The 24,901-nt window shown below is 36.0% G+C and overlaps 1 protein-coding gene across 1 annotated transcript in view; it reads left to right on the forward strand.

The window, feature by feature from the left end:
• Nucleotides 1–24,901, forward strand: part of BCAS3 (BCAS3 microtubule associated cell migration factor) — a 632,238-nt gene that overhangs the window by 232,591 nt on the left and 374,746 nt on the right. Inside the window, exon 16 of the mRNA XM_040497881.1 lies at nt 15,398–15,531. Within this exon, the coding sequence (XP_040353815.1) occupies nt 15,398–15,531 (134 nt within the window). The remainder of the gene's footprint in view (nt 1–15,397; nt 15,532–24,901) is intronic.

A 24,901-nucleotide genomic window follows, 5' to 3' on the forward strand; every position in this document is an offset into this window, starting at 1 on the left:
CACACACACACACACACACACACACACACACACACACACACACACACCTGTATAAGCTCTACCCAGAAAATTTAAATGTTCTGTTTTACACATCCCTGAAGCACACTGAATGGCATTCCTTTGGAAATACTTAATTTCCAAATTTACCTTTCAATTTATATTTTATAGTCCTAATACATAGAATATCTGTTCCAAACTGACTGATCTGCATGACATCCTCTTTACTTCTTCAGCTTCTGCCATTTGGTCATATTTCACTTTCTTCTCCCTTCCCTCTGTCTACCGAATTCCTTTTAACCTCAATTTAAAATGTATTTAATTTTGAACTTCTAGCAGTGATTGTCTGTGATAGTTGTGTGTATGTGTGTCTGTGCCTGTAATTTGTCTTTGAGGATAGAATGTTGTATTGGTGCATAATAAGGACAATACAAGCTAACACTTTTATCTTTAGACTTTTAAATCTGGTTTTCTCACTGTCTGTGGGCTTCAGTTATCATACCTGTTAATTGAAGTCAGTCATGCTATTTCTTATTTTTAAGATTTTTTAAAGCCCTTTTACTTTTTTTTTTTTTAACATTTATTTATTTTTGAGAGGGACAGAGACAGAATGAGAGCTGGGGAGGGCAGAGAGAGAGGGAGACACAGAATCTGAAGCAGGTTCCAGGCTCTGAGTTGTCAGCACAGGGCCCAATGTGGGGCTCGAACTCATGACCTGTGAGAACATGACCCAAGCCGAAGTCCACCACTTAAGCAACTGAGCCACCCAGGCGCCGCAACATTTTTTTTTTTTTTAATGTTAACAGTTGGCATTAAAAAAATTGTTTTTAATCCAAGTTCATTAACATATAGCATAATAATGGTTTCAGGAGTAGAATTTCATGATTCATCACTTACATATAACACCTAGTGCTCATCCCAACAAGTGCCCTTCTTAGTACCCATCACCCATTTAGTCCATCCCCCCACCCAACACCCCTCCAGAAGCCCTCAGTTTGTTCTCTGTATTTGAGTCTCATATGGTGTGCCTCCCTCTCAGTTTTTGTCTTATTTTTCTTTGCCTTCCCCTGTGTTGATCTATTTTGTTTCTTAAATTACACATGAGTGAAATCATATGATATTTATCTTTCTCTGACCAACTTATTTCACTTAGCATGATATACACTCTAGTTCCATCCACGTAGTTGCAAATGGGAAGATTTCATTCTTTATGACTACCAAGTAATATTCCATTGTGTGTGTGTGCGCGCGCGGGTGTGTGCGTGCATGTGTGTGTGTGTGCACGTGTGTGTGTACGCATGTGCATGCACACGCTCGCACAATCCATTCATCAGTCACGGACATTTAGGTTCTTTCCATGATTTGGCTGTAGTTGATAGCACTGCTATAAACATTGGGGTGCATGTGCCCCTTCAAATCAGCATTTTTGTATTCTTTGGATAAATACCTAGTAGAACAATTGCTAGGTCATAGGGTAGTTCTATTTTTAATTTTTTGAGGAACCTCTATACTGTTTCTCATAGTGGCTGCACCAGTTTGCATTCCCACCAGCAGTGCAAAAGGGTTCCCCTTCCTCTGCATCCTCGCCAACATCTGTTGTTGCCTGAGTTGTTAATGTTAGCCATTCTGACAGGTATGACATGGTATCTGTGTCATTGTGGTTTTCGTTTGTATTTCCCTGATAATGTGTGGTGTTGAGCATCTTTTCATGTGTCTGTTAGCCATGTGGATGTCTTCTTTGGAAAAGTGCCTCTTCATGTGTTTTGCCCATTTTTTCACTGAGATTATTTGGTTTTTGGGTGTTCATTTTGATAAGTTCTTCATAGATTTTGGATACTAACCCTTTATCTGATATGTCATTTGCAAATATATTCTCCCTTTCTGTCGGTTGCCTTTTGGTTTTGCTGATTGTTTCCTTCACCATGCAGAAGCTTTTTATTTTGATGAGGTCCCAATAGTTCATTTTTGCTTTTGTTTCCCTTGCCTCTGGAGACATGTTGAGTAAGAAATTGTTGCAGCCAAGGTCAAAGAGGTTTTTGCCTGCTTTCTCCTCAAGGATTTTGTTGGCTTCCTGTCTTACATTTAGGCCTTTCTTCCATTTTGAGTTTCTTTTTGTGTATGGTGTAAGAAAGTGGTCCAGGTTCATTTTTCTGCATGTCGCTGTCCAGTTTTGCCACCACTTGCTGAAGAGACTGTCTTTATTCCATTGAATATTCTTTCCTGCTTTCCTTTCTTTCTATTCTTTCCTCAAAGATTAGTTGGCCATGTGTTTCTGGATCCATTTCTGGGTTCTCTATTCTTTTCCATTGATTGGAGGGTCTGTTTTGTGCCAGTACCATACTGTCGTGATGATTACAGCTTTGTAACACGTCTTGAAGTCTGGGAGTGTGATTGCCCCCAGCTTTAGTTTTCTTTTTGAAGATTGCTTTGGCTATTTGGGGTCGTTTCAGGTTCCATACAAATTTTAGGATTGTTTGTTCTAGCTCTGTGAAGAATGCTGTTGTTATTTTGATACAGATTGCATTGAATATGTAGATTGTTTTGGGTAGTATTGACATTTTAACAACATTTGTTCTTCCTATCCAGGACCGTGGAATCTTTTTCCATTTTTTGTGTCTTATTCAATTTCTTTCATAAACTTTCTATAGTTTTCAGTGTATAGATTTTTCGCCTCTTTGGTTAGATTTATTCGTAGGTATTTTATGGTTTTTGGTACAATTGTAAATGGGATCGATTCCTTGATTTCTCTTTCTGTCGCTTCATTGTTGGTGTATAGGAATGCAACTGATTTCTGTGCATTGATTTTTTATCCTGCCACTTTGCTGAATTCATGGATCAGTTCTAGCAGTTTTTTGGTGGAATCTTTTGGGTTTCTATATACAGTATCATGTCATCTGCGAAGAGTGAAAGTTTGATCTCCTCCTGGCCGATTTGGATGCCTTTTATTTCTTTGTGTTGTCTGATTGCAGAGGCTAAGACCTCCAATACGATATTGAATAACAGTGGTGAGAATGGACATCCCTGTCTTGTTCCTGACCTTAGGGGGAAAGCTCTCAGTTTTCCTCATTGAAGATGATATTAGTGTTGGGTCTTTCATATATGGCTTTTATGGTCTCGAGGTATGCTCCTTCTATCCCTACTTTTTTAAGGATTTTTATCAAGAAATGATGCTGTATTTTGTCAAATGCTTTCTCTGAATCCATTGAGAGGATCATATGGTTCTTGTCCTTTTTTTTATTGATGTGATGAATCATACTGATTGTTTTATGTATATTGAACCAGCCCTGCATCCCAGGTATAAATCCCACTTGGTCATGGTGAATAATTTTTTAATGTATTGTTGGATCTGGTTGGCTAATATCTCGTTGAGGATTTTTGCATCCACGTTCATCAGGGAAATTGATCTGTAGTTCTCCTTTTTAGTGGGGTCTTTGTCTGGTTTTGGAATCAAGGTAATGCTGGCTTCACAGAAAGAGTTCGGAAGTTTTCCTTCCATATCTATTTTTCGGAACAGCTTCAAGAGAATAGGTGTTAATTCTTCCTTAAATGTTTGGTAGAATTCCCCTGGAAAGCCATCTGGCCCTGGACTCTTGTTTTTTGGGGAGATTTTTGATTACTAATTCAATTTCTTTATTGGTTATGTGTCTATTTAAATTTTCTATTTCTTCCTATTTCAGTTTTGGTAGTTTATATGTTTCCAGGAATTTGTCAATTGCCCATTTTATTGGCATATAATTGCTCATAATATTCTCTTATTATTGTTTATGTTTCTGCTGTGTTGGTTGTGATCTCTCCTCTTTCATTTTTTATTTTATTTATTTGGATCCTTTCTTTTTCTTTTTGATCAAACTGGCTAGTGGTGTATCAATTTTGTTAATTCTTTCAAAGAGCCAGCTTCTGGTTTCATTGATCTGTTCTACTGTTTCTTTTTTGGGGGGAGGGGGGTTCAATAGCATTGATTTCTGCTCTAATCTTTATTATTTCCTGTCTTCTGCTTGTTTTAGGTTTTATTTGCTGTTCTTTTCCCAGCTCTTTAACATACAAAGTTAGGCTGTGTATCTGAGACTTTTCTTCCTTCTTTAGGAAGGCCTGGATTGCTATATGCTTTCCTCTTATGAGTGCCTTTGCTTCATCCCAAAGGTTTTGGGCTGTGGTGTTATCATTTTCATTGGCTTCTATGTACTTTTTAATTCCCTCTTTAACTTCTTGGTTAGCCCATTCATGCTGCTTAGCTTACTGGGGTGGATTGTTGTGGGGCTTGTAGGTGTATGTGCACATGCATGGGAGGGGTGAAAATGGCATCACCCAGCTACCCAGTCTCTAGTATTGGAACTTTGTTCTCTCCAATCAGCAATTGTGCACCCGTCCTTTGTCTCTGGCCTCTGTGTACTCCCTGCTTTTACACTGTCTGTGACCAAACCATCAGGTTGCCAGGGGGCACCTCCCTCTTGCGTTTTATCTCAGATGTGGCTGTGTTTCCCAGCCCCTCACTTCTGAGGGACTGCGGCTTTGACCCACTCAGATCCTCTGGGGGAGAGTCTCACTGAGCAATGGCTGAGTGCCCACCGCACCCAAGAATGTTCGCAGGACCATGCTGATGCCAATGCCCAGAGACTGCAGTTGGGTGCCAGCCTTCCCCAGAAAAAGTTCACAAGATTGTGTAGCAGCAGCATTTCAGGGATTATGGAAAATCGCAACACACATCTCGCACCAGGCTTCACCCTTAATGACCTTGTTCCATCACCAGTGAATGTGGTTGTTCTCTGGGGTCTGCTGGACCAGGTGGCCACACAGCTTCTACCAAATATCCTTCCAGCAGTGGAACTGCTTCTCCCCATGTAGCCTGAAGACCTTCTGGACCCCACTCTGCTCCTGGGGATTTGCCCTTCCCACCAGGGCACTGCCAGGTATTGAGCTGTAGAATTTCAGACTCTGTGCTCCCCCTGTTTATAGAGTCTTAATGTAATTTAAACCCTCTCCTTTCTCCCTTTTTAGTTCAGTCCCTATGGCTGTTTCCACATTTCCACTTTCTCTCCAACTTCTTTTGTGTGTGTAGGGTGCTTTTCCCAAACTCTCCCCCCATCTCTGTCCTCTCTCTGCAAGCAAAAACAGCTCCCTGCCCTCCATGGCTTCTCTCTCCCCCAGTTCACCTCTCTGTGCCACGTACTTGCTGAGTTCTGTAGTTCAAGTTGTGCAGATTGTGTGTTAATCCTCAAATCAGTTTTCTAGGAATGCAGGTTTAATGTTGATCTGGCTATATTTCATGGATGCGAAATGCAAAAAAAAACCTTCCATGCTGTTCTGCCATCTTGGCTTCTGTTCCCACTCAAATTTTAGAATTTTTGTTCCACCTCTGTTAAGAATGCTGGTGTTATTTTGATTGGTATTGCATTGAATGTGCAGATTGCTTTGGGTAGTATTGACATTTTAACAATATTTGTTTTCTGATCCATCAACATGGAATGTTTCTCCATTTCTGTGTGTCTTCTTTACTTTTTTTCATAAGTTTTCTATAGTTTTCAGTGTACAGATCTTTTACTTCTTTGGTTAGGTTTATTCCTAGGTATTTTATGGTTTTTGGTGCAGTTGTAAATGGGATTGATTCTTCGATTTCTCTTCCTGCTGCTTCATTATTGGTGTATAGAAATGAACCAATTTCTATATGTTGATTTTATATCCTGCGACTTTGTTGAATTTATGTTATCAGTTCTAATAGTTTTTTGGTGGAGTCTTTAGGGTTTTCCACATAGAATGTCATGTCATCTGTGAAGAGTGAAAGTTTCACTTCTTTCTTGCCAATTTGTGTGCCTTTTAAATTTATTTTTATTGTCTTATTGCTGAGGCAAGGACTTCCAACACTATGTTGAACAACAGTGGTGAGAGTGGACATCCTGTCTTGTTCCTGACTTTAGGGGGAAAGCTTTCAGTTTTTACCCATTGAGGATGGTATTAGCTGTGGGTTTTTCATATATGGCTTATATGATCTTGAGGAATGTTCTGTCTATCCGTACTTTTTTAAGGGTTTTTATCGAGACAGGATGCTATATTTTGTCAAATGCTTTTACTGCATCTAGAGAGGATCATGCAGTTCTTATCCTTTCTTTTGTTAATCTGATGTATCATGTCAATTGATTTGTAGACATTGAACCACACTTGCATCCCAGGAATAAATCTTACTTGATCGTGCTACATAATTCTTTTAATGTATTGTTGGGTTCAGTTTTCTAGTATCTTGTTGAAAATTTTTGCATCCATGTTCATCATGGAAATTGGTGTATAATACTCATTTTTAGTGGGGTCTTTGTCTGGTTTTGGAATCAAGGTAATGCTGGCTGCCTAGAATGGATTTGGAAGTTTTTCTTCCATTTCCATTTTTTGAAACAGCTTCAAAAGAAGAAGTATTAACTCTTCTTTAAATGTTTGGTAGAATTCCCCTGGGAAGCTATCTGGCCCTGGAAGGCATGCTATTTCCAAGGCCCTTAGAGTTGTAAAACTCTGAAATTGTATGATATGTTTTTTTCCTGAATAAATACAGGAGTCAAATTACTCTTTCCAATCTATACTTCCTTATCTTCCCAATTCTTCTACTTTATCTAAAAATTTTACGTTTTTGCCCGCCATGTTGTGAGGTGTACAATATGATAGGGTAAGAAAAACCATTCAGTTATGAAAGAAAATTATATTTTATAAAAATATTTAATCACTTTTATGCCTTGGTATCTTATTAGTGTTTTGTGTTAGTATTGTTCACTAATCGTTAACTTTATTAAAAGTGCATGGTTAAATCAAAAGTAATCAACACAAGTTTATTCTAAAATTGTATAGAAATTCAAAGGATCCTGAAAAAGATGGGTGAATTTTGAAAGCTGAAACTACCTGAATATCTGACCTTCTCTAATTGTACAGTAATCTAGAGAATATGGTGTTGGCCAAATATAGTTATAGGTGGATGGAATGGAATCCAGAATTTGATTAAACTCACATGGTCACTTGATATATGACCAAAACAGTAGGTGATTCAATGTGGATGGTATAGTTGTCTGAAAAAATGTTGGTGGAACAACTGGGATATCCACTTGGGGAAAAAAATAAACTTTTACTTAATGTCATGCACAAAAATGAACTCTAAGTTGATCATAGACTTAATTTAAAATCTTAAACTGTAAATCCTCAAAAATAAAACAAAGGATTATATCATTGTGACCCAGGAGAGATAAAGAAAGAGGTTTAGGTAGGACACCAAAAACACAAACCATAAAATTGTTCTTCTTTAAATTAAGCACCTTGGGAAAGATATTGTTAGGAAAATTAAGTGGGAGAAAATATCATATATGATATATATATACGTATATACACACACACATATAATTATATATCATATTCATAAATATGTATGTAATGAAGGGACAAAACAATTAAAAATGGACAAAAGATTTGAACAGTCATGTCACAAAAGAAAATATGCACGTATTCTTAACACATGAAAAGCTGTTCAACATCACCAATCACCAAGGAATATGGCATACTAAAACCATAAGAAATCATCAGATACTCACTTAAATGATTAAGATTTTGAAAGACTAACAGTATCAAATGTTAATGAGTCATGGGGCTCGTGGGAAAGTTAAAATGATACAGCTGCTTTGGCTAAACATTTTCAGTTTTTTTTTTTTTTATCAAGTTAAACATACATATGAGCTAGCAGTTCTACTCCTAAATATTCACCTAAGAAAAATAAAAACATATGTTCACACAGACACTTGTTTTGAATCTTACTGGGGGTTTCTTTCACAATAGCCAAAAAGAGAAATAACTGCTGAATGGATATATAAATTATATGTCTTTATAATGGAATGCCACCCAGTAATATAAATAAATGAATGTAGTACTGTTACTGACAGCGGTAGGTTTAACAAGGTATTGTGTGAATCTATTTACATGAAATTCTTAAGTAGGCAATATTAATTCATAATGACAAAGCCAATGAGTGGTTCCCTGGGGCCAGGCAGTGGGGATGGGATGGACAGCAGGTGGACACAATAGAATTTTATCACATGTGCTCTATCTTAATGGCAGTAGCCTAGGTGTATATATACTTGTCATACTAATCAAACTGTAGTAAAATGACTGCATTTATTTTGCATAAATTATATATTAAAGGTTAATAAAGTTTAGAAACTTTTCTGGAATCTGAGAAAAAATATATTCAGCCACTTGGAAAAAAAATACACGTAGACATGCACCACTTTCCTATATGTCTCTTGGATGAAAAGACCATTTAAAATAATAGTAGAATATTTAATATGAAGACCCATCGGATATAGCCAAAGATGTCTTCAGAACTCTAAATATGTCATGACGCTAAGTGAAAGAAGGAAAACAAAGTATTCGAATAAAGATGTTAGAACATTTAACGTTGAGACTCCTAAAAACACGAGGATAGAAATAGTAAGCTATAAAATAAGTGAGCTAGAAACCCAATTATGATTTTAGTTTTTCCCACATGGAAAAAATTGGTAAGAACCATATCAGGTATTTTGGTCTAATTTATCTTGATCGTGGATATATGCAACTTTAGGAAGGGATAAAATGAATCATGTGTTTTATGTGTTTGACAGTGTGTACATCAGTGCCTTTAACAGTGTTTTTGAGCTTAAAGTTTAGAAAGACTTTTACTATATCCTGGACCACAAATTTAGAAAAATACAGTGATGAGTTTGATTATTAGCATCTTTAAGCAGCTTAAGAAATCTGCTAACACTGACGCTGCCCACAGGGAGATTTTTAGACCATTGTTTTCAGGTATTCACATTTACTTTAAATCAGACTTTAATAGGCTATTATTGTGATTTTATGTATTTGAAGACCTAAAAGACCTTGATCAGTACTAGGGTTCTGTTTCTCTGCTTTTATGGTTACAAATTAGACTAGTAACTCTATTTTTTTTAATGTTTATTTATTTATTTATTTTTGAGAGTGAGAGAGAGAGACAGACAGACAGATAGGCAGGCAGGGGGAAGGACAGAGAGAGAGGGAGACAGAGAATCCCAAGCAGGTTCTGCGCTGTCAGCACAGAGCCCGACATGGTGCTCGAACCCACGAACCGTGAGAACGTGACCTGAGCTGAAATCAAGAGTCAGACAGAGGCTTAACTGACTAAGCCACCCAGGTGCCCCTGGACTAGTAACTTTAAAAGATAATTAGATAATGTGTAAGTTTTTAATCTGTACAAGTACTGATGGGGAAGTATTAAATTCACAAGAATTAATATCAAAATATAAAATTATTTTATGAGTGATATATTTTGAATTCCTGTAAGGATTTCCATTTGCCCCAGCATATCAGTGTTTATATCTATTTTTGGAAGAGAGTGTGAATAGCTGGTAATTTGTTTTCCAATTCATATGTGTGCACGTGATAAAGAACCGTACAATTAGGGAGGTGTTATAAATAGGATACGGTAAAAAAGACCTACCTACTCATGTTTCCAAGATTTTATAACATATGCCCAGTAGAGGTTTGCTACTCTTTAATTTTGTCTTTTGGGCTAACCAGCTGACGCCCAGTTGAAAAGATTTATGTTCTTATGAGGCCGCAAAAGCCTTAATGTTCAGTCTCCAGCTACCTCAGATTTTGGAGAACGCCATGTACCATCAGCAGCTTCAGTCTCCACCCTCTAATGCTAATGCTCATCTATCAAACTTGAGGCTGAGAGTGAGGGAGAGGAAGCTTCCAGATAAACACACAGCAGCGCCTAAACAGCTAATCACTCTAAGCTTCCGCTTCCAGGCCCTATAATTAGAAGTCCTTCTTTTCCTTGTATTCCCAGATGACGCAAATGCTTTTTGTGGCTTGGCACCTCATTTGGGGCGTGGGTTTTAGTTTATGGCCAGGCTAGAGTCTGGTTTAGTCTTCTGATGCTGCATAAATAGTTCTTAAGCCACAGTCTACTCTGTACCAGTTTTTCCTTTTATGTATATCTGCTTTTTAACTTGTTTTCTAGAAAAAAAAAAAAGCTTGTCTTTCTCCCAGCAGAATGTGTGCAAAAGAGGAAATTATAAATTAAAAGAAAACATGATTGTATAGTACTATACTAGTTATTTATTTCTTCTTTTTCTCTCTGCTCTTTTTATTTTATTTTATTTTTTCTTACTATTTTAAAGTTTTGTCAAAAATGGTAAGTTCATTGGTGGATCACAGAAACTACATTTACATGAGGAAATGGGAAAAAACTTTTGGGATAGGATACACAGAAGATAATAAAGATACATTTTCAATGGCCCATTTCTCTAAAAATCTGAATTCATTTTACATATTAGAAACCAGACAGATGCTGAAAATCTAGGAGCATGTTGAAAAGTGTACATTTGTGATTTTCATTCACATGCGAAACAATAATCCTCTTAATATGGCTACTAGGGACTTTTATTGGAGTGCTTATTATGAGTAAAATACTGATATGATTCTAGAAGAAATGAAGTTTGTCTTCAGTAGGTGAGTCATATATTTGTATTATAAATATAAGCTCATCATTTTCCTGTCAGAATGTTTCAACTGAATTGTTTATCATCTGCAGAAAATAGTTTTGTAGTGGAAAAGTGATATCAGAACATAGTAGAATTGTGATAATTCAGACTTAGTATAACTCAGCAAAAAGTAGGAATGAAGAAATATTGTTCACAAAAGGACAACTAAGCATTCATGCCCAATCTTAGAAATTTGTTGGTCGGTTAACAACAATAAGATGGACAGAATATAAAGTATGTCAGTGACCTCATGACCATAGCTGTTTACAGGGTGGGATCTAATTGTTATGTAAATGTTATCTAAATTGTTATACATTTGAAATAGATCTCAATAAATAACACTTTTTTATTTTCTAAAATGTATTCTCTTGGAAATAGGCATCTAGTATGGTATTTTTTAATTTAACATCGTGACAAGAACTGTACCTTTTATTACCCTAGTAAATAAGAAGCTCAGATATACTTCATCTTTCTATTTAAATGTTTACCTTATCTTCTCACTAGTACTTAATATTCTTTCATACATTTTTTTTCAAAAGACAAAAGTTTTAGGAGTTAAAAAATGTGATTCTGCCTCCGGCACAACAGAGTAAACTAACAAACCATTCTTCCCACAGAAAACAAATATAAATTCTGGACAAAATATAAACAAACATGCACAAATTTAGATATGTGTATTATAGTTCCAAGAACGGCTGATAGAAACTTAAAGAGAGACAGAAAAAAAGTAAATGGAAAAATTAAAATTGGGTATTAAAAATATTGAAATCATATAGAAAAAGGGAAGAAAGCAAGAACAGAGAAACAAAGAATGAAAACAAGGAAACCATCAGAAAAATAATAAAAAATAATAAGATGGTAGCTATAAACTCAACCAATAAGTTAGGCTAAATGTGAATGAACTACAAACACCAATTATAAATCCAGAATTAGATTAAAAAAAAAAACAAATTAGACCTCAATTATTACCTAAAACAGTCATTTTTTTAATATTTATTTTTGAGAGAGAGAGAGAGAGAGAGAGGCAAAGCATGAGTGGGGGAGGGGCAGAGAGAGGGAGGCACAGAATCCAAAGCAGGCTCCAGAGCCTGACATGGGGCTCAAACCCACGAACTGCAAGATCATGACCTGAGCCAAGTTGGACACTCTACCGACTGATCCACCCAGGTGCCCCTAAAACAAAGTCATTTTCAGCACAATTATATTGATTATAAAAGTGAAAGAATAGAAAAGTATATGCCATGAGTGCACCAATCAAAACAAAGCTAGAGTGATGGTATCAGTATCAGAAAAGTAGACTTCAGAACAAGGAAATTACCAGGTTAAAGTGGGACATTATGATGAAAGAGGCAGTTCGCCAAGATGTCCTAAGAATACTAAATGTGTGTGAACTTAAAAGTTTAATATTTGGGAGCTATATAATAAACATATCCACAATTATACTTGGAGATGTTCAGTGTTCAGTTCAATTCAATAGTAGAACAAGAAAGCAGGCAATCAGTAAGGATATTGAAGATCCTAACAACGCTATCAGTAAACTTGAATTAATTGACCTTTATAGAACACTCCAGGTGTTTCAAGTATACATGGAACAGTCACCACGATCTCTTCTCAAATATAAAACAAGGTTTAACAAATTCCTTGTCGTCACTAAAAATTAGTATGTGAAAGATACCTGAAAAATACCCAAATACTTAGAAAAGCTGAACAATATATCTTTAAATATCCCATGAGTAAAAGAGGAAATATCTAGAAAACATTTAGAACTGAATGCAAAAGAAAAGGCAGTGTGTCAAAATTTTGGAATTCAGGTTTACAGGGAAATTTATATCAATATATGCTTACTCTGAAAAAGGAAAAAGTTCCTGAAAAAGTAATCTAAGCTTCCACCTTAAGAAAACAGAAAAAAGAAATAGCAAATAAAACTAAAGCAGGGAAAATGAAGTAGCAGAAGATACTAATAGCAGAAGGAGAAAGATAGGAGAAAGCAGAAATTGAAAAAAGAAATCAGAAAATCAGTGCTACTCAGAATAGATTTCCTTGAAAACATCTAGCTAGAATGATCAAGAAAAAAAGAGGGAAGACAAATTGTTGATAACCTCAATGAAAAAGTGGGCATCACCAAAGACCTTACAGGTATTAATAAAGGCCATTTCCTTGAGTTACAGAAAGTAATTCACCCAAGGACATTTAAATTAAGCCCCCAAAGTTTACATTTTAAAATAATAAAATTTAAATTACAAAGACATTAAATTAAAAATATTTAAAGGTATTTTTTTAAAATTTTTTTAACGTTTATTTTTGAGACAGAGAGAGACAGAGCATGAACGGGGGAGGGTCAGAGAGAGGGAGACACAGAATCTGAAACAGGCTCCAGGCTTTGAGCTGTCAGCACAGAGCCTGACGTGGGGCTCTAACTCATGGATCGCGAGATCATGACCTGAGTCGAAATCGGCAGCTTAACTGACTGAGCCACCCAGGCGCCCCTAAAAGTTTTTTTTTTTTTTTAAAGGCCCATATAGTTTTACTGACAAATTCTAATGAAAATCTAAGTAGGAAATAATAGTGGTTTTCCACAATCTCTCTCTTCAGTTTCACAAGACCAGCTTTAGCCTGATACTGAAAACAGACAAACACGTGATTAGAAAGCTACAAACCAATAACCCTCAGGAACAGTCATGAAAATCTTAAAACCTTAGCTAATTGAATCCAGCAGCATATAATAAAGGATTTTGACCAGGTGGAGTTTATCCTAGAAATGCAAGTTTTGTTTGACGTTTGATTTTGTTTGACATTTGATTATTTACTAAAATTCACCATATTAATTGAGTAAAGAAAAAAAATGCATAGTCATGTCACAGGTGTAAAACACTGTACACAATTCAACATTCATTCATTATAAAAACTATCAACAAATTAGGAGTAGAAAGGAACCTCCTTCACTTGATAGAGAGTATTTATAAAAAAAAAAAAAAACCTACAGCTAACATCATACTTAAAGATTGAATGCTTTCTCCTAAAATTTGGAAGGCACGAATATTACTTCTCCCCATTTCTGTTTTCCTCAGCAGTGTAGTAAGTGAAGAAAAATAAAAGGCATGTAGTTTGTAAAGGAAAAAATCAAATTATGTCTATCCACAAACTACATGATAATCTGTAAAGAAAACTCCATGTAATCTACAAAAAGCCCTGACTAGACCTGGCAGACTATCCAGTCAATATAAAAAAATGTCCATTATGTCTCTATATGCCAGCAGGGAATAATTGACAATTGAGATAAAATAAAAAGTACCATTTATCATGGATCCAAGAAAAAATGTATATAATTTATGTGCTCAACAGGAAAAACAAGAAGTCAAAGAAAACATACCAAGAAATAGGAAGTGTTCATAGATTAGAAGGCTCAATATTGTTAAGCTGTCCATCACTGTCAATTTGATTTATAAACTTAATATAACCTTCCCCCAAATCCTAAGAATTTTTATTTAAGACTTTTTAAATGTTTATTTACCTTTGAGACAGAGAAACAGAGTGCGAGTGGGGGAGGGGCAGAGAGAGAGAGGGAGACACAGAATCTGAGGCAGGCTCCAGGCCCTGAGCTGTCAGCACAGACCCTGACCTCGGGCTCGAACTCACGAGCCATGAGATCATTACCTGAGCCGAAGTTGGCTGCCCAACTGACTGAGCCACCCAGATGCCCCCCTAGGAATTTTTAATATCAAAAATCTGATTTTGGGGTACCAGGGTGGCTCAGTTGGTTGAGTGTCTGACTCTTGATTTCAGCTCAGGTCATGATTCCAGAGTAATGGGATGAAGCGCCACATCTAGCTCCGTGCTGAACATGGAGCCCACTTGAGATTCTCTCTGTGTCTCCCTTTGCCCCTCTCCCCACTCATGTGCTCTATCTAAAATTAAAAAAAAAAAAAAACCTGATTTTGTGTTTGGAAAGGAATTGGAATAGCCAAAATAATGTTGAAAAAAAAGTTCTTTCTTCAACATTTGATATAAAGTTATGGTAATCAAGCAAGTGTGGTATTAATGAAAGTATAGGCACAGAAAATGATGGACTAGAATACTTCCAGGTGAAGACCTATGCAGATATAGCCAGTTCATCTTTGGCAAGTTGACAATGGATAAAGAATAAAGGATAAAGACTTCAGTGAGTAAAGAATATTCCCTTCAAGAAATCTTGCTAGAACAATTGGACATTGTTTGCAAAAAAAGTTAGTTTGATACCTCACAATTTATACATAAATTAACTTAAAGCGAATGATAGGCCTCTATGCAAAATATAAAACTGAAATTTTGACAAGAAAACAAAATTTTTGTGACCTTGGATTAGGCAAAGAATTCTTAGCTATGACATTTCATCAAAATTAAAAACTTGCTATGTGAGACACTGTTCAGCATTTGAATAAATATTATGCCAGGGTAGAGAAACTGGTGGATTAAGTGTAGGGTATTTCAGATACACTGAAACTTAAAATTCAGGTTTTAAGAAGTGGCAAAAAATGGGAGCAAGTTTTAGTTCCATGGAGAGAAGTCATTTTCACATTCTTTGTTATCAGATTTGCTATATTAAAAGGCTTGTGAACTCTCCATAAACTTTTCTCTACTTGTTGTACAGGAACCTCATAAAACCTTTACAGCTAGTATTCTCACTATGCTTGTATACTGACATGGCATTAAGGTTTTGTGTTCATACAGGAAAAAGATGCTGCATTTTGATTTTTTTTTAATTGGGGAAATTTTTTACATCTTTGGTCATTTTTTCCTTTGGTGATATTTTAAAGCATAATGAATATTTTGTGAAAATATTTCATCAACATACATAATTGTTTTTATTTTTACTCCCTTTTTGGTGTGTTCTTCAGGAATGCTTCTAGTTACAACAGACACCCTTGGCCATGACTTTCATGTCTTCCAAATTCTGACTCATCCTTGGTCTTCGTCACAAAGTGCTGTCCATCATCTGTATACTCTTCACAGGGGAGAAACTGAAGCCAAAGTAAGTTGTGTATTTTTCAGAAGGTGTGTGTGTGTGTGCATGCGCATGCATGTGTGTAATATGACATCTAAAATAACTGGTTATTTATATCATATTGAAGCTTAATGTTAGTGACAACATACTATTCTTGGTGATAGAGTATATCAGGTAATTAAGAAAAAATATTTATCCTATAAATATTATTCCATATAAATATTTGGCCCCATAAATACATAAGTAGTAGGTGAACAAGTCAATGAATGTTGATAAAACAAAAGTTCCATAAGTTCTATTAATCCTTCTCCTCCTACCCTTTACCATTTCTTGCCCCAGCAAAAACTCTGTCATCTATCTGATGTCTCTCCAGGTGCATGCATACATGTGTACACACACACACTCACACATACATGTAAACACATTCACATATACACAAAAATAATTGAGTTTTGTAATGTATGACTATATGGATAATATTCAGTGGTATGTAGGAGTCAGTTCACAGTGGCTAGTGAGAATGAGTTATGTACATTTCTCCCAAACTCTGGATATAGTGACATTGTGTTGGTGGTATGAAATCATCCACGGTAAGAGTGTTTACATAATTGGAGTCAGCAAACGCTACAAATCAGAACTATTTTTTTCTTATGCAGCCAGCTTTTAACATTTAGCAACACATCACTGTGCACACATGTATGGGCATGCCCACATCCACACATCCACACACACACAACTACGTATGTAATTTACTAAGCATTTGTATTAGGCACCATGCTAAATGCTTTTACATGTATTTAATACTCTTAATATCACTTGGTAGATACTGTGATAGCTTAATAAGCTAAAATCCCAACTATTCTTTTGTTTCCCAGAGCCTGTGGTTATGTATTTACCAGTACACTACTGTAAATACTTTATTCTGAGAGATAGCTCATTGACACCCACCACCATTTATTGACTAGTCTTGTCCTTTCCCAATAGTCTAAAATGCTGTTTTAGAGGGGCACCTGGGTGGCTCAGTTGCTTAAGTATCTGACTTCGACTCAGGTCAAGATCTCACAGTTCATGGGTTCGAGCCCTGCATTAGGTTCTGTGCTGACAGCTCAGAGCCTGGAGCCTGCTTCGGATTCTGTCTCCCTCTCCTCTGCTCTCCCCTCCCCCCCTTGTGCTCTGTCTCTCTCTCTCTCTCTCTCAAAAATAGGTACATTAAAAAATTTAAAGAATTTTCTATAATAAAATGAAACATCTTAAATATATAGAAATCCATGAGTTTATAATGATACTTTAAAAGGAAGCATTGGACATAATTGTTAGGTAGCTTGTTTACTAACTCATTATCCTCAAAACTGATAATTAAAGAGAGAATATTCAGCATTTACCTTGTCTTCCTTGTATCAATTTAATAAGATAACTGAATAGTTGATGAGGTAAAGTTTTTCCTTATGGAAGAGTTCCAGTATTAAAAATTTTAGAATTTATATTTAGTGTGGAGGTCATTTTGTAATATATACACAGAGTGAATTATGTTGTACCCCTGAAAGTAATATAATGTTGTATGTCAATTATATGTCAATTAAAATAAAAGTTAGAATTTTAAGAATCACCATTGTCGCTACCCCTAATGAAACAATGAATTTAGGCAATAATCATCTGTATTTGGCTTTAGCTGATGAGTCTTAACATTACCAAAGTGGAACAGTCAGATATCATTATGTGCTTCCTGATTTGTGTAATAGGATGTATATATACAATATCATCTATGAAATATTTCTTCCAAGTCCTCTCAATTAAATCTGAATCTAATTCAGCCCCTAAATATAATTAGTACCTTACATAAAAGACAGAGATAGAGGGTCAAGTTAAACAGTATCTTGAGAATGCAGCTAGCCAACTCTGAAATGTAGGAAGTTCCTCATTATAAATGTGGCCTGATTTTTTCCAAGTTTTTTATTTAAATTCCGGTTAGTTAGCATACAGTATAATATAAGTTTCATGTATAGAATTTAGTGATTCAACACTTACAATATCTGGTACTTAACATGGACAAGTGCACTTCTTCATCCCCATTTAACCCAATCACCTCTGATAATCGTCAGTTTGTTCTCTGTAGTTAGGAGTCTGTTTCTTGGTTTGCCTCTCTTTTATCCCCTCTGTGTTCATTTGTTTTATTTCTTAATTTCCACATATGAGTGAAATCATATGGTATTTGTCATTTTCTGACTTATTTCACTTAGCTCCATGCACGTTATGGCAAATGGCAAGATTTCATTCTTTTTTATGGCTAATAACCCAGGGTGTGTGTGTGTGTGTGTGTGTGTGTGTGTGTGTGTGTGTGTGTGTGTGTGTGACATCTTTTTTTGAAGAAGAGACTTATGTATGTATTTATTTATTCTTTTTTTCAAGTTTTTATTTAAATTCCAGTTTGTTAACATACTGTATAATATTAGTTTCAGGTGTAGAATTTGTGATTTGTTGCTTCACATACAATACCCAGTGTTCATCATAACAAGTGCCCTCCTTAATACCCATTACCCATAACCCATCCCCTCCTATCCCCATCCCCCTCCACCTCTTGCCCACCTCCCCTCCGGTAACCCTCATTTTGTGCTCTATAGTTAAGAGTTTGTTTTCTGGTTTGCCTCTCTTTCCCCCACCATGTTCATCTGTTTTGTTTCTTAAATTCCACAAATGAGTGAAATCATATGGTATTTGTTTTTCTTTGACTGACTTACTTCACTTAGCATAATACTCTTTAGCTCCATCCACATTGTTGTAAATGGCAAGATTGCATTCTTTTTTATGGCTGAGTAATTAATATTCCATTGTAAATATATATGCTACATCTTCTTTATCCATTCATAAATGGACATTTGGGTTCTTCCCATCATTTGGCTATTGTTGATAATGCTGCTGTAAACATTGGGGTGCATGTATACCTTTGAATCAGTATTTTTGTATCCTTTGGGTTAATACCTAGTAGTTGTAATTGCTGGATCATAGGGTAATTCTATTTTTAACTTTTTGAGGAAACTCCCTGCTATTTTCCAGAGTGGCTGCACCAGTTTGCATTCCAACAGTGTAAGATGGTTCCCCTTTTTCTGCATCCTCACCAACATCGGTTGTTTCCTGTGTTGTTAATTTTAGCCATTATCACAGGTGTGAGGTAGTATCTCATTGTGGTTTTGATTTGCATTTCCCTGGTGATGTGTGATTTTGAGCATCTTTTCATGTGTCTGTTTGCCATCTGGATATCTTCTTTGGAAAAAGATCTATTCTTGTCCTCTGCCCCTTTTTAATTGGATTATTATTATTATTATTTTGAGTGTTGAGTTTTATAAGTTCTTTATATATTTTGGATACTCACCCTTTTACCAGATATGTCATTTGCAAATATCTTCTCCCATTCTAAAGATTGCCTTTTTGTTTTGTTGATTGTTTCCTTTGCTGTGCAGAAGCTTTTTATCTTAATGGAGTCCCAGTAGTTCATTTTGCTTTTGTTTCCCTTGCCTCCACGGATGTGTCTAGTAAGAAGTTGCTACAGCCAGTGTGAAAGAGGTTGCTGCTTGTGTTCTCCTGCAGGATTTTGATGGTTTCCTGTTGATGGTTACAGTTAGGTCTTTTATCCATTTTGAGTTTATTTTTGCATATGGTGTAAGAAAGTGGTCCAGTTTCATTCTTCTGCATGTTGCTGTCCAGTTTTCCCAACACCATTTGTTGAAGAGACTGGCTTTTTCCTGTTGGATATGTTTTCCTGCTTTGTCAAAGATTAATTGGCCATAGAGTGGTAGTTTCATTTCTGGGTTTTCTATTCTGTTTCATTGATCTGTGTGTCTATTTTTGTGCCAGTACCATATTGTTTTGATTACTACAGCTTTGTTATATAACTTGAAATCTGGAACTGTGACACCACCAGTTTTGTTTTCTTTTTTTTACAATTTTTGGCTATTCAGGGTCTTTTGTGATTCCATGAAAATTTTAGGATTATTTGTTCTAGCTCTGTAAAAAACGCTCTTGGTATTTTGATAGGTACTGCATTAAATCTGTAGATTGCTTTTGGTAGTACAGACATTTTAACAATATGTGTTCTTCCAGTCCATGAGCATAGATTTTCTTTCCATTTGTTTGTGTCATCTTCAATTTCTTTTGTCAGTGTTTTATAGTTTTCAAAGTATAGGTCTTTCACCTCCTTGGTAAAGTTTATTCCTAGGTATCTTATTATTTTTGGTGCAATTGTAAATGGGCTTGCTTTTTTTTTAAGTTTATTTATTTATTTTTTAAGTTTATTTATTTATCTCTTTCTTAAAAGAGAGAGAGAGAGAGAGAGAGAGAAAGAAAAGGACATGGAGAGGGAAAATCCCAAGCAGGTTTTGCATGGGCAGTGCAGAGCCCCATGCGGAGCTCAAACTCATAAACTGTGAGATCATGGCTTGAACCAAAACCAAGAGTTGGTCACTAAACAACTGAGCCACCCAGGCACCTTTGGGATTGCTTTCTTAATTTCTCTTTCTCTTCCTTCATTACTTAGTGTATAGAAAAGCAATGGATTTCTGTACATTTATTTTTGTATCCTGTGATCTTACTGAATTCATTTATCACTTTTAGCAGTTTTTTGGTGGAATCTTTTGGGTTTCCTATATATATAGTATCATGTCATCTGTAAATATTGCAAATTTTGTTTCTTCCTTACCAATTTGGATACCTCTTATTCCTTTGTGTTGTCTGATTGCTGTGGCTGGGACATCCAGAACTATGTTGAATAAAAGTGGTGAGAGTGGACATCCTTATCTTGTTCCTGATCTTAAGGGGAAAGATTTCAGCTTTTCCCCATTGAGTATGATTTTAGCTGTGGGTTTTTCATATATAGCCTTTATTATATTGAGGTATGTTTCCTCTAAACCTAGTTTGTTGAGGGTTTTTATCATGAATGGATGTTGTGCTTTGTTGAATGCTGTTTCTGCATCTATTGAAATGATCATATGGTTTTTATCCTTTCTCTTTTTGATGTGTTATATCACATTTGTTGATTTTTAAAATTTTTCTTGACTAATTTCTCTGACTAGGATTTCCAGTACCATGTTGAGAAAAGCGGTGAGAGTGGACATCCTTGTTTTGTTCTTGACCTTAGAGGAAAAGCTTTCAGCTGTTGACTGTTGAGTGTGATGCTAGTTGTGGGCTTGTCATAGATGGCCTTTATTATGTTGAAGTATATTCCCTTTATACTCATTTTGTTGACAGTTTTTATCATGAATGGATGTTGAATATTTTCATATGCTTTTTCCTTATCTATTGAGATGATAACATGGTTTCTATCCTTCTTTTTGTTAATGTGGTATGGATCTCAGCATCTAGATAGAGACTGATTGGAAGCTGGACTCTCAGGCCACATCTTTTAAAGTATGAAAAAATACTTCTTTTAGGGATAGTCTAAGAGATGGACATTTTAGTCTACTGTTCTGTTTTGTGCCCTGAATGGATAGGGGGTTAAGAGAAATCATTTTAAACTATGTAAATATCCCATTTTCCCCCCCAAATTTGTAACACTGCTTTTATTTATATATATCATTAAATTCCTATTTTATTCAGTGGGTTATATTCATTCAGTAACTGTTTATTTTAATGCTCTGAATATCCCAGATTTGGCCAGTTAGCACCTATCAACTTGACATCTGTGTCCTTTGACATATCTCCATTTTTCTCTGACAATGTCCTTACCCTCTGGCACAACTAAACTTGTTTATTCTTATTTTAGTTGCCATTCAATTTTGTTTCTTTTGTATGGAAGGTACCAATTAGATGAACATTTTGGGTTAAAAATTCAATACTTCACTGTGCTGCTGGGCATATTTTATTTCTGAACTCTGGTCCTCACCAGTCACTGGTATTCCCTATGTTAGCTATAACCTCCTAGAACTTGAGTATTTTAAATATTTATACTTTTTTTTTTACCTTATACCTATTAATATATTTAACTTATACTTCATTTGCATTAACATTATTTATCATTTAATTTACTTGAACATGGAAATAGAGATCATGCTTAACCTTCTTGGTATCTGTCATCCTTAGAACAGTGCCCTGGACGTGGGCAAACGTTTATAGGTACAGATATTTGCTGCTGCCAATGTTATTCCGGTTTAACATGTAGGGAAACCAAATAGAAATTATTAAAATTATTTTGTTCTGTGTCACACCCTGTAATTTAGGAGACTGGAAATTTCTAAATGTCAAATATTAAGATCTAAGGAAACTCAATTAATGACCATAAAATTAATTTTTGTAACCTTCTACTGAAAATTATTTTGAAATGATATATAAAATTTAACACTGATTTTGAAATCTACTTAGCATATGATCTATCTGTCTTTGAGTACTTCAAAATCATGTCATTATGGATTCTTCCAACAACTCTGAGGGTACTTTAATCAGGCAAGGAAAAAAACCTCAAGTATGTGGATCTAATTATGTTGAATTAAGTTGTTTTGTGATCTATGACTTGGGATATCCTCTGCATCTGACAGCAATTTTCCTCATAAGTCACATATGCAGTTAGAAAAATATTCCTAGTTTTCAACAGTCACACACACACACATACACACACACACACATAGTAAAACCTTACAATATTTTGTTAATATACTTCCATAATATCTTACTCAAGCAGATACAAGTCATTTTAGTACTTAACATGCTAATTTTAGTAAATGGTCAACTTACTTTGGAAACATTTGCACATCAGATAAGTGTTACTTCTACCTTATCAGAATAGTTGTATAAAATGGTAAGATTTTAGGCTTAATTCTCAATGGCAAAGAATCTAGCTATTTAATATTATTAATTGATAGTATTTGATAGTCAGTTCAGATAAAAATAAATAATTTTAGTATGAGTATGTCTAGATTGCCTACTTATGTTTATACTGAAATTTAAATTTTACTGGACTTTCTGTATTTTTTTAATGCTTATGTATTTAATTTGAGAGAGAGAGAGAGAGAGAATGAGCAAGAGCTGGGGAGGGGCAGAGAGAGAATCTCAAGCAGGCTCCACACTGAGTGGATTGGTAGTCACTAGCTATTAGTAGTCACTCCCCATTCCCCATCCCCAATTTTCATATATATTTGGATGCTGCTTAGTAATTATATTACCAAGGATGAATTATCTACTTTCCTTAAGTTTCAGTTTGCTGTAAAATGGGACCAAAGTCCATTTCATAGCATTTATTTCAAGAAATGTTAGAAATAATATATGTAAAATGTGTTTTACTGTGCTTAGTAGAACATTTGGCACAGTAAATGACAAGGATTTAACATGAGGACCTTCACGTTTGGTCATTGTAGAGTAAGAAGGAGATTGGTGGGAAGATGGTGGAATAGGAGGACTTTAAGCTCTCCTCATTTTAGGATACAGCTAGATAACACTTACATCAGTATAAGTAACCTAGAATAACAGGAACTGGATTTACCTTCCTACCTGAAACAGTTAAAGAACAAACAGTACTTTTCTAGAGACTGTACATAAGACTATGAAGGATGATGATCCTTGAGAGATGGGATGTAAATGAGAGAAACCCTGTGATTGCCTCAGCTTACTGCCTGGGCAGAGTTTCCATCCTGTGGTGCAAGAAGGAGGAGCCCAAGTGGTGTGTGGTAGACTCCCCCTGTTGATAAGGTAATGCTAAGAGTGCTGAGAGGTGAAGATCATGGAGTTCTCAGGACAGAGTACTGGAGAGATAAAAGCTGCAATGATACAACCTCCTGAGATCTGCAGAGGAAATCTTAGGCCATGGAAAGAATCATCATCATATCAGAAAGGAAGAAAGTAAAACTGTGTGTATTTAAAGATGATGTGATTGTCTGTGTAGAAAATCTAATGGATTCTACAAAAAGAGTTAGAGTAAGTGATTTTGATTAGGTTTTAGTATATTAGATCAGTATATAGAAGTCAGTTGGACCTCTACATGCTAGCAACAAACAATAGGTAATTGATCATTTAAAAAAGAGTTAAGGGGCACTTGGGTGGCTCAGTTGGTTAAGTGTCTGACTGGCTCAGGTCATGATCTCACAGTTCATGAGTTCAAGCCCCACATTGGGCTCTGTACTGACAGCTCAGAGCCTGGAGCCTGATTCAGATTCTGTGTCTCCCTCTCTCTCTGCCCCTCCGCCACTCCTGCTCTGTCTGTGTCACTCTCAGAAATGGATAATGTTAAAAAAATTGTTTTAAAGTTAAAAGTAGAAAATAGTGTGTAATATGTACTTACCATGTGTAAGACATGCACTTTGAAAACAATAAAACATTGCTGAGAGTAAAGACATAAATAAATGGAGAGTTGAACCTGTTTTGGGGGTGGAATACTTAATATTGTTAGGATATCAGTTCTCTCCAAATTGATCTGTATATTCAATGCAATCCCCATTAAAAACTCAGCAGGATAAAAACAAACAAAGCTAGCAGGAATTTTTGGAGAGGGTGTAGAAATTGACAAATTACTTCTTAAATTTTTTTTTCGGGGCGCCTGGGTGGCGCAGTCGGTTAAGTGTCCGACTTCAGCCAGGTCACGATCTCGCGATCCGTGAGTTCGAGCCCCGCGTCAGGCTCTGGGCTGATGGCTCAGAGCCTGGAGCCTGTTTCCGATTCTGTGTCTCCCTCTCTCTCCGCCTTGGGACAGAGAGAGACAGAGCATGAACGGGGGAGGGGCAGAGAGAGAGGGAGACACAGAATCGGAAACAGGCTCCAGGCTCTGAGCCATCAGCCCAGAGCCTGACGCGGGGCTCGAACTCACGGATCGCGAGATCGTGACCTGGCTGAAGTCGGACACTTAACCGACTGCGCCACCCAGGCGCCCCGACAAATTACTTCTAAAATTCATGTATAAATACATAAGGCTTATAATGGGCAAAATAATGCTGAAAAAGAAAAACAATTTTGAGGAATATTACCACCTGATATCAAGACTTATTAAAGCCACAGAATCAGTAGGGAATCCAGGAACATTCCCATACATATGGACAATTGATTTTTGACAAAGGTGCAAAATGAGAAAGGCTAGTCTTTTCAACAATAGTGATGGACTGCTTGGGTATTTATGTGCAAGAAAAATAAGCATCAATCCATCCCTCATCCCATATACAAAAATGAACTCAAATTTGGATCATAGATTTATTTATTTATTTATTTATTTATTTATTTATTTATTTATTTATTTTAATATGAAATTTATTGTCAAATTGGTTTCCATACAACACCCAGTGCTCATCCCAAAAGGTGCCCTCCTCAATACCCATCACCCACCCTCTCCTCCCTCCCACCCCCCATCAACCCTCAGTTTGCTCTCAGTTCTCAACAGTCTCTTATGCTTTGGCTCTCTCCCACTCTAACCTCTTTTTTTTTTTTTCCTTCC

Source organism: Herpailurus yagouaroundi, unplaced genomic scaffold (assembly GCF_014898765.1).
Source record: "Herpailurus yagouaroundi ecotype Mexico unplaced genomic scaffold, PumYag 189, whole genome shotgun sequence".
In the NCBI taxonomy this organism is placed as follows: Eukaryota; Metazoa; Chordata; class Mammalia; order Carnivora; family Felidae; genus Herpailurus; species Herpailurus yagouaroundi.